This window comes from Anas platyrhynchos, chromosome 2 (genome assembly GCF_047663525.1).
Source record: "Anas platyrhynchos isolate ZD024472 breed Pekin duck chromosome 2, IASCAAS_PekinDuck_T2T, whole genome shotgun sequence".
NCBI classification, from domain to species: domain Eukaryota; kingdom Metazoa; phylum Chordata; class Aves; order Anseriformes; family Anatidae; genus Anas; species Anas platyrhynchos.
This window is the reverse complement of record NC_092588.1, coordinates 104,933,454-104,942,941: the sequence shown is the minus strand read 5'-3', so window position 1 is coordinate 104,942,941 and position 9,488 is coordinate 104,933,454. Positions and strand designations below refer to the sequence as shown.

The 9,488-nt window shown below is 52.4% G+C and overlaps 1 protein-coding gene across 1 annotated transcript; it reads left to right on the top strand.

The window, feature by feature from the left end:
* Positions 1–391: 391 nt before the first annotated feature.
* LOC140001653 (uncharacterized) lies at positions 392–9,203 on the top strand. The gene is made up of 13 exons (XM_072033963.1): positions 392–525; positions 2,129–2,190; positions 2,738–2,894; positions 3,305–3,561; positions 3,955–4,040; positions 4,576–5,048; positions 5,780–5,897; positions 6,413–6,539; positions 7,043–7,216; positions 7,633–7,790; positions 8,064–8,186; positions 8,379–8,499; positions 9,024–9,203. Exons 1-13 carry the CDS (start codon positions 465–467, stop codon positions 9,186–9,188), a joined length of 2,082 nt encoding a protein of 693 aa, XP_071890064.1. The 5' UTR covers positions 392–464; the 3' UTR covers positions 9,189–9,203.
* The last annotated feature ends 285 nt before the right edge of the window (positions 9,204–9,488 follow it).

Sequence of the window (9,488 nt, the reverse complement as noted above, 5' to 3'; positions counted from 1 at the left end):
TCTTCTCATTGTCTCCATGTCTCTCTTGTCACGTCTGTGTGGGTCTAGTCTGCTTTCTGCTTTTTGGTTTTGGGTAAAGAAACCCACCAGCAGTTACAGGCCATGAGCGCTTACGGCCTGGGGAGAGCCCTCATGGTCAGGAGACAGTGAGGTGGAGGCAGCTCCCCCAAATGCCCCCTGCAGCCCCTACCTGCTACGGAGTCCCCCCTGGGCAGTGCCCGGGCAGGGTCGCTGCAGCCCCTCTGTGACACCGTCTGACGTCATAGTGCGACATTCCTACCTCACAATGGTGACTGCCACCTTTCAACCTGGGGTCGCCACACGTCATCCCACTTGTCTCTGAGAGGCTGAGGGGACTCGAGGCACTCTCCAGAGAGTTGCTCTTGCCACTGCTCTGCTTCGGAGGAGCTGTTTTGCAGTGAGGAGAAGGTGGTGTGAGAGGCCACAGCAGGGGTAGAACTAAGATGGCAAAATACTTCCCTGCGCCTTGCATGCCTCCAACAATTGAGAAGCTCATAAATTCTGGTAAGACCCAAATTCACGAGGGCTGTCAGGGTCAATGACATCTCTGAAAACTGGTGTGGAGCCCCTGAGGCCAGTGGGGGTGGCTGCGAAGGCCTGGTGTCTGCAGGAAAGGGCCTCCTTGACCATGCCGTAGGGCTGAGGGACTGACTTGGCAGCTGGCGCTCCGGGGCTTTTTTACTGACCCAGCCCCTGTATTCCCTACGGTACCCCAGAAAAAAAGTTGCCAGTCCTGAGGGTTGCTCCTTGCCTGGCAGTGGGCGCTGCCCACCCTGAGCTCCTGGCTGGCTGGAAGAATTGGAGGGCTCTGTGGGCTGTGCAGCGTCACTGTGCTGGGAGGTGTGATGTGGGGAAGCTGCACATATATCTGCATATACTCATGTGTTAAAGCTCCTCTGTCCACTTCCATGACTAGAAGTGAAAGACTGGGGGAGATACACTAGAGAAGGACAATTGTATGCAACTGCAGAAGGTTCAGTTGATAGAGTAGAATCTTAAATATAAAAGACACAGCTATTTCTATTGAGAGAATCGTGCCTGGTGACAGGACGAGGGGGAATGGGCTAAAGTCGCACCAGGGGAGGTTTAAGTTGGCTATTAGGAAGAACATCTTTACTGAAAGGATTGTTAGGCAGTGGATTAGGCTTCTGAGGAAAGTGGTGAGTCGCCATCCTTGGAGGTCTTTTAAAGACATTTAGATTTAGAGTTTAGTGATATGGTTTAGTGGAGGACTTGTTAGTGTTAGGCCAGATGTTGGACTAGGTGATACTGGAGGTCTCTTTCAACCTAGATGATTCTGTGATTCTGTGAATCGTTACTTACTAGACTTTTATTACCACAACATCCGCAGCATATCAAACTCTCTGATGAAATAGTTTTTGCCCCAAAGAAATGGCAGATTTCCTGCCGCTTGTCACTGCCACAAGCTGACTAAAAGAATAGTATTTCTACAAAGCAGTTTACTTGAAAAGAGCAGTGGCAAACGTAGAATGTGCTGACTGCGGATAAATTTGCCCCATTCACTTCAGTCTAAGAGCACACGACAGAGAAATGACAGCAAATACAGCTCTCTTGAGCACACTCAAAAGCACCCAAAAATTCCGTGAGGAAGCAGGCTACATATGTTCCCCAATCCTCTCCTCTGCCATAACTGTAACATCCTATTAACAGGTAGTTTTGCCTTTGGGACGCCTTATGTGAGACAATTGAGTTCTGTGCTCTCTGATATGTCCCTCCTTTTTTGAGCATGTTTTTGCTGACACCTGTCAATACACAGGGGACATGGGGAAGCTGCTCCCTGCTGGGGAGACACCAGGGCCTGCCCTGAGCCTCCTAGAGTCCCACTGAACACAGCACCGTGCCCTCAGTGGTGTGACAGTCCACTGCCAGGTTGGCCTTGGGGATAGGTCACTCCTGGAAAGCTGCACCTGAAAGGCAAGGAGCCCTCTTTGGGGCAGCCTGAGGAGTCGTGCTGCCTCTGCTGGGCTCTCGAGAAGACACCTGTAGAGTGTACATTAGAAATGCATCGGTCCTTGGATAGCGGTGTGCTGAGTGGCTTTGATGTTGCTGTCAGAGAGCATGACGTGTGTTTTCCTTGGTTTTCCAGAGATTGCTAAGATTTGGGCCAGCGCATCCCATTACCTGAGTCAACAGCTGGCTCTCCACCAGGTGAGACTTGCTTCTTCTTCCCTCACACCATGATGTTCCATGAAGCAATGAGAGCACTTTGTCATCAAGAGCAGTTATTCTTCCCTCCTTTGGAAGCAGGACCAGTGCTCCAGAAGGCCTCAGTAATGCACTGCTGGGCCACGGGCTCCGCTGTCAATTGAGATGCACTGTGAGGTCCAGGCCCAGATTTCAGAAAAAGGGATGGACTTTTCCTGGGGCTTCCTGAGTCCCCCATTGCCAGAGCTGATTACTGAACTGGGCAGGGGTACTATTCCAAGGGGAGTTCCAAGTGTGGAAAGCCCGCTTGTATCTCAGTGAGCCAAAGGACGTGTGTCGGCTTTTCCTGCACTTCCTGGTTCTTCCCTGGGGACGGGGGGTGAGAAGGAAAAGTCCAGGCTGTCCACATCTTCTCCCAGCTCTCCAAGGAACCCGTCTTGCTCAGTTGTATCTCAGGTGTGGATAGGGCACAAAGCGCCTTCCCCGCTCTCTGGCAAATCATCTCTTTGTCCCTGCAAAGCTTCTTCTCATCCACCCTCTTCTGTTTCAGGCTGTCCGCATTCCTGGTCTTGGAACATTCACAGTTGTCACAGAGCAAGTGGCCAACCAGGAAAAGGACATCGTGACTGTTGAGAGACCCGTGTTTCATCTGGCTAAGGCTATTGTGCACAACAATGACCTCCGATACGACTACATAGACGTTCCAGGTAGGAAGACTGAGGACTGAATGTCTGGCAAATGCCAGAGCTCTTCTTGGCTCTCAACACCTCTTTGCAAGCAGAAAAAGCTTGCAAAATGCGGCTCGTTCCAAAACCCCCAGTCCACAAGGCCTGTAACTTCCAGTTGCTGCTTCCACTGCCACAGCTACCTGAGGACCCTCCGTGGCACCAGGAACTTGGGTCTGTGGTTGGGAGTGTTCCTGTCTAATGATTAGGAGCACACGGCATGTGGACAAGACTACCATGGCCTGGCACCATTCAGCTTGCTGTGGGTCCTAGCACCTTTTTCCCCACCAAAAACTGTGGATAAGGATCTTCTTCCTGCCAGTTCTGACCTTTGATTTTAGCCAGCTTAGCATCTCTCTAAGAGCGTGTGTTCCTCTTCCCTTGTTTTCCAGGCTACGCGCATTTTGAGGAACTGCCGTATGCTCAGATCGCCTCAGAAAACAATGTTTCTGAGAGCTTAGTGCGGCTTTGCATAGAAAGGAGCACGCGTCTCTTCCGTGTCTGCATAGAGGACAGGCAGAACATCGCCTTCCTTTGGAGAGACATTGGCATGCTGATCATCGAGGGCAAGGATGTTAAAATGAAATTCTATGAAGACTTTCTGGAAAAGTTGAATGGGACAACAGATACTTTGGAAGCTCTTCTCATGGTAGGATTTTCATTTTCCCAGCTCTACCCATGTCTTCTGAAATGCCTTCCAGGGACTGGGTGGCTGCTTTCTCCTGGCCTGTCGTGCTTCTTCAGCCATTTGGGCTCCTCGTGGTCTGCAGGAAAGCAGGCCCTGTAGAGCACTTCCCTTGCAGGCAGTGGCCTGGCTCTGCAAGAGATCTCCCCGAGAGAGGTCTTGCTTTTTGGCAAAAGGCCAGCGTGTCAGTGGGGATCACCGCGCAGCCCAGTGCTTGGGCAGGGAATGGAGGTGCAGGCAGAGCCAGGCTTGCTGAGGCTGGAGCCCTTAGGCAGCTCTCCGTGGGGCTAAGGTGGACCAAGCAGCCAGCCCTTGCCAGTGTCCCCATCGCCCGTCACTTGTTTCTCTCTATTGCAGATGCCAGAGATGAACAACTCCATCATCTCTCACCTCGACACTGCTGCTTCTCAGACCACTTCTGGATGTGTCATTGTCTTTCCAATGTGAGTAAGCTTGTTCCTGCTGCTCTCAGCAGAGAAAGAGATCGGCTTCTCAGCTCATGCTTGGGGGGAGGGCTGCCTTGCTGGGCCCTGTGGATTGTGCTTGTGACGGTATTCTTCAGTGCTGGGAGGACTGTTTTGCAGGGAGTTCCGTGGAGAAACGTGGGACAGCAGTAGTGCTTTAGATGACTGTGCTGCTATAGACATAGAGAGTTTTTTGGGCTCGTTCTCCATCAGCATTCTCCCACTGGTTCTTTTCTCCTGTGAAGCGAGATTGCCTTCCCCTTGGGCCCACGGGCTAGAGGAGGAATAGTTCCATGTCCAAACGGGAGCTTGAGTCTGCTGGGGTTGCACGTTGCTTTGTGAGCTATGAGTTAGAGGTAGCTATGTGTTGGATGGTGCTGAGTTAGAGAGGAATAAGTTTTTCCCCTGAAGCAGCAGGCAGGATTATTGCAAGGTCAGCCATGCTCACAACAAGGACAGGAGAACATTGGCACAGTGCCCTATCTTCAGCATGGTTCCTTCCTCTTCCTTCCAGGTACAAGCTCGAGAAAGTGTTTAAGAAGCCAAGGGTGAAAGTGAGTCTGAGAGGGCAAGTGAAGCCCATCAAAGAACAAATGACAGTGAATCTGGGAGGGGAAGTGAAGCTCATCAAAGTAGAAAAGACAATGAGTCTGATAGGGCAAGTGAAGCCCATCAAAGAAGAAACGACAGTGAGTCTGGGAGGGAAAGTGAAGCCCATCAAAGAAGAAAAGACAGTGAGTCTGAGAAGGAAAGTGAAGCCAAGCAAAGAAGAAAACACAGTGAGTCTGAGAGGGCAAGTGAAGCCCAGCAAAGAAGAAAGGACAGTGAGTCTGGGAGGGGAAGTTAAGCCAAGCAAAGAAGAAAGGACAGTGAGTCTGGGAGGGAAAGTGAAGCGCAGCAAAGAACAAACGACAGTGAGTCTGGGAGGACAAGTGAAGCCCAGCAAAGAAGAAGACCAGACAAAAGGAGGAGAAAGAGGCAAGAAAGGTAAGGGACCCATGGGTCACTTGCAGGGGTGTAGGATTCCTTCCTTCTTGTCTGGAGGTGATTAGATCAGAGGTTACCACAGAGTGCCTGAAAAAGCCCGAGACACCTCCTGTGATTCCATCCCATGGTGGGAAAGCTCGAGCAAGCCATTGTGGAACAAGGTTGCGGGACAGCCCTGCACCACAAATGTCCACCGCGAGTGCTGAAGGACAACTTTCCTGTAGCCTCCACTACCCGGCCTGTGCTGCAAACCCCGGAAAACTCTGACTCAGCTTCCTTCCATGCTCTCAGATGCCTCACAAACACTGCCTCTGTTGTGAGCATGCCTCTGTAGCAAATGTGTGTGCGTGGGACTGATGAACAGATGCAAGAGCTGTCTCCTCCGGTCCTAAGCGATTCCCCACCCCAGAACGACTCTTTGAGGGAATGGGCATCTCCCAGAGAGTCCCCCATTTCAGCACATGGTAGAGATTAGGGTATCAAAATGGTATTCCCCAGGGAACAATGGTGCAGTGTAGCCAGGAAGAAAGAGCTGGAGAGAGTGTCCGAAAAGGCCTACGAGGTCTCAGGAAACATGGCTCCACAGTGACAAAAATGGCCCCTGCCAATGGTGTTGCCACAGGCTTGAGCTGATCTGCATGTCATTCTTGCTGGAACTGGGGCAGAATTGGCACACTATTACCATAACAACAGAGTTGGTTTACTGAAGTTGTCTCCTTTCTTCTTTCCAGAGGATCTTCCCAAGAAGCGCCTCCTTCGTCGAGCAACACTTTCTCCAGAGAGGTTACCTGCCCTGACAGTGAAGTCAGAGAGCAGCCGGAAAGCTCAGAAGACAGAGCGTCATGCCAGGTGAGACTCCTGGAGAGACAAGTGAGGGTGCTGCCCTGCTCTTGCCCGTGTAGGAGTGCAGTTTCTCCTGGATGCAGAAGCTGTATGTGCTCAAAGTGCAGCTATCCCACCTCCCACTACCTTGTGATTTCTTGCTGCATGGCAAGCATCTTGCAGCATCGTTTCTTAGCTGGGTAACTAATGGAAACAGCTCCTTGCAGGACTGGGAGGTCTTGCCTTCCCTCAGACTGCAATGAGCACAGTGTCTCGAGTCTGAAGAGACTACCCCAGGAGCGATGGTGGAAGAGTGCAGGTGTTCTCCTAGCATCTTTTGGACACTATCGAGTGTTGGTTTGGGCTGGTTCTCAACCACCCAGGTTGTTTCAAGCTCTCGGAGAGACGTGACAGAGACCAGATCAAGCATTCAGGGGCTCTACAGCCTTTTGCAGCAGAAGCAGATGCACCATTTGGAAGCAGATGATGCAAAACCAGCTCCTCCCACACTCTGGTCACCTTGTCCCATTGTGTCTTTGCAGTAAGCTTCCGGCCATCCAGGGGAGTTCTGTGAAGGAAAAGAAAGAGGAAGAGGAAAAGAAAGTAATTCCTCAAGTGACTCCCAGGATGGTAGACTTTATTTCCAAAACTATTGAGCAGAGGAAAGAGGTATGTGGAAAGGATTGCTGCAGAACGTATGTCTAACTTAACTGTAGAATAGCATCACTCAATGGACACTGATTCACAGAACATTCTTGACTTGTGCCTTCATGTGACCACTGAGTTGTTTCTTTGGGTGCTTAATTGAAGAGAAGCCCTTTACTGTGTCATTTGAGAAGATGCTTTTCGCTCCCATGATCTTCCTGAAACACACCCAAAGAGCTTACCCAGGGATGCTTCCAATGGCAATATCACTGCATGGCTTGCCCGGGTGGGATAGCCAGCTGTCAGGTTGCTTCTAGCCCCATGGTCGCTTAGCTTGCATGGACATTTTTGAAGGGCTCTTTAGGTGACTCTTTGGTTGAGCCTGCAGGAGCATGGAAGCAACCCTGAGCTGACAGAAGGGCAGAAGACTGAGAGGGTGGAAGAGAGTGCAGGAAGGGGGGAGACACCCCAGCCCTCCCTCTACAGCATTACTAACTGCCTGTGTTTGTATTTTGCTTATACTCTAGAAAAAGTGCTTTAAGATTGAGGAGAAGCTTCCAAAACACATTCAGAAGTTCTTGGCTGATGAGGAAAATAAGAACAAAGAGCTGCAGGAAGTTAAAAAGAAACAACCCAAGCCACGTAGCCCAGAACTAAGCAAATCGAAAACTATGAGAGAAGTAGAGACGCCAACAACCGAGGTACTTTGAATTTGTGCACTAAAGGAGCACTTCCCCACCGGGAAACTGAGACTGCAAGGTGTTAGTGTTAGGTCAGAGGTTGGACTCGATGATCTTGAGGTCTCTTCCAACCTAGGCAATTCTGTGATTCTAGCACTCAACCATAGTAGCACTATTGCTGCAGCACTGCAGGGTGGGGGGCTGCTGCCTTTGCTGAGCAAGAGAGACCAACAGGGAGTTTTAAGAAAACCCCGGTAGTGCTGGGACATGACCCTGGGAGCGCACCGATGGCCTCGTGCTGGTTGTTTTCGCAGTCCCCCTGGGGTCCCTGTCAGAAGTGGTGTGGAGGGTGCCTCGGACGGTGGGAGGGAGCTGCATGCTGGGAAGTATCAGCACAGCGCTGCAGGGCTGTTGTAATGAGTGTAATTCCTGTGCAGGAATCCTCTTCCTCTGAGGAGGAAACTTCCAGCTCTCTGTCTGAGAGCGACTCAGGGCAGTCGAGCCCTGACCTCATAGAGAGAATGATGGGGGAGTGGGACGAGGATGAAGAAGAGCCACCCAGAACCCAGGAGGACAGCCCTGTTCCCCCTAAGCGGTAAGTGTGCAGCAGCTGCAGCCAAGGCCTGGGGTAGTGGAGTGGTGCTGAGGCACCTGTGGGTCAAGGAAGCCAGCCCCTGAGCCATGGGGTTGTTTACGGAGCCCTGGGAAGTCGAAGGAAGTCTGACCTGGCTTAGAGCCCAATGCCAGGGCCCTCTCCACAGCCCAGGGCAGCCAAATGGGGCCTCGCCGGGAAAGGGTGGCTGGTTGAGGGAAGAGGTAGGGGTTTCGCAGCTGAATGGTGAGAGCAACTTTGTCCTTGCTGCTGCAGGAGTCTTTCTGCACAGACATGCGGGACCCTAAGGGAGGTGGCGACGTGCATCATAGGGCAGGTGGCCCGTAAGCGACAGGGAGAGAACGATGCAGAGAGGGATCTGCAGGAGCAGCTGAAGTGGTAAATTTCTCCCGATGCGGGCAGTATTTCCTCCCATGCAATGCCCTTCCTCCCACTCCCCCAGCCCTGCTGGAAAGAGGGGCTTTTCCTGGCACCGGCCTTCTGCAGCCCCAGCAGACGGCCTGCTTGGGAGCCCCGTCTGGGAGTGCTCTCCAGGTGCTCACACCACCTCGTCCCGCTGTGTGCTTGCAGTGAGCTGGCAGTGCTGCGGTGGAATCGGTCAGCAAAAGAGGCGCAGAGCTGCCAACAGCTTTGGCAAATGGGTCACCAGCCTGCACCCCCCGCTGGGCCGAGGCAGAGGAAGTCAAGCTGGGTAAGTGCCCTGGGCTCCTGTAGTGACTGTGCAGAGAAGCATTTTCCTGATGGACCTCGTGGCATGGAGAGCAGCCAGCTGTGGAGCGGGAGGCCTCACAACAGACGCCCCTTCCAGCCACAGGGCACTGGGGAGAACGTTTCACAGTGGGGCTCAGGCAGCTGCAAACTGAAGGGTCGGCAGCCGCGTTCATCCCGTGTTTGGCTCTCCCTTCTCAAGCCAGAGTCCATCCTTCTCCTCCCAGAATATGGACCGCCAGAAGCGTTGCCCTCGGGGTCGATACCTGCTCAGCCCGAGGTCCCAGACCCTGCCTGCCTCAGCGCCAGGCCTATTAGCACCGCAACACAGTATTCAGGAATGGGAGTGGACACAGGGTTTGGGACTGCATCACAGGGACTGCATCACAGGCCTGCTGTCTCCAGCCAGCGTCAGATCCCCTCATTTCTGTCCTGAACAGAGTTGCAGTGTTGCTCTGCACGTCTCTGTGTATGCAAAACTACAGAGGTTTGTGTTGAACTCTGCAGGTGCGAAGAACAGTGCCAATGTATGTCAGCAAGGGACCAGAGAGGCCATCCAGCACACAGAAGGGTCCAGATGGAGAAATCCAGCAAGGGCCCTCCTTTCAGCACGAATGGGACGAGGGTTGCCCATCCAGGCTATCAATGCCAAAATTTCCTTCCATTCAATAAAACTCTGTCTCCAAAGTTCTCTGGGTCTTTCCTTGGTGGCTGTCCACTCTGCACTTTGCAGTGGATGAACTTTGATAGAGCATGAAAATGCCAGCGTGGGAGGGAGGGCTTGACTGTCAGTCCAGCTCCCAGGGCAGCTTGCTTCCTAGGTCAAAGGTGTACCTGCTCACCCTCAGCTCTGCTCTTGCTGGCCTGCACGGTTCTTGCTGCTGTCTGGTCCTTGGCTGCATTAGCTGCTTTGGCTGTACATCCCTGATTAGGAAGGGACTGTGCAGGGAAAAGGAAGAGGGAAGAGGAAAG

Bases quoted from the DNA above. Each gene is read 5' to 3' on its own strand.
- LOC140001653 (XM_072033963.1), top strand. From the start codon at position 465: ATGGCAAAATACTTCCCTGCGCCTTGCATGCCTCCAACAATTGAGAAG. The intron at 2,895-3,304 runs GTAGGAAGACTG...CTTGTTTTCCAG, and splicing joins CGACTACATAGACGTTCCAG to GCTACGCGCATTTTGAGGAA. The intron at 5,049-5,779 runs GTAAGGGACCCA...TCTTCTTTCCAG, and splicing joins AGGAGAAAGAGGCAAGAAAG to AGGATCTTCCCAAGAAGCGC.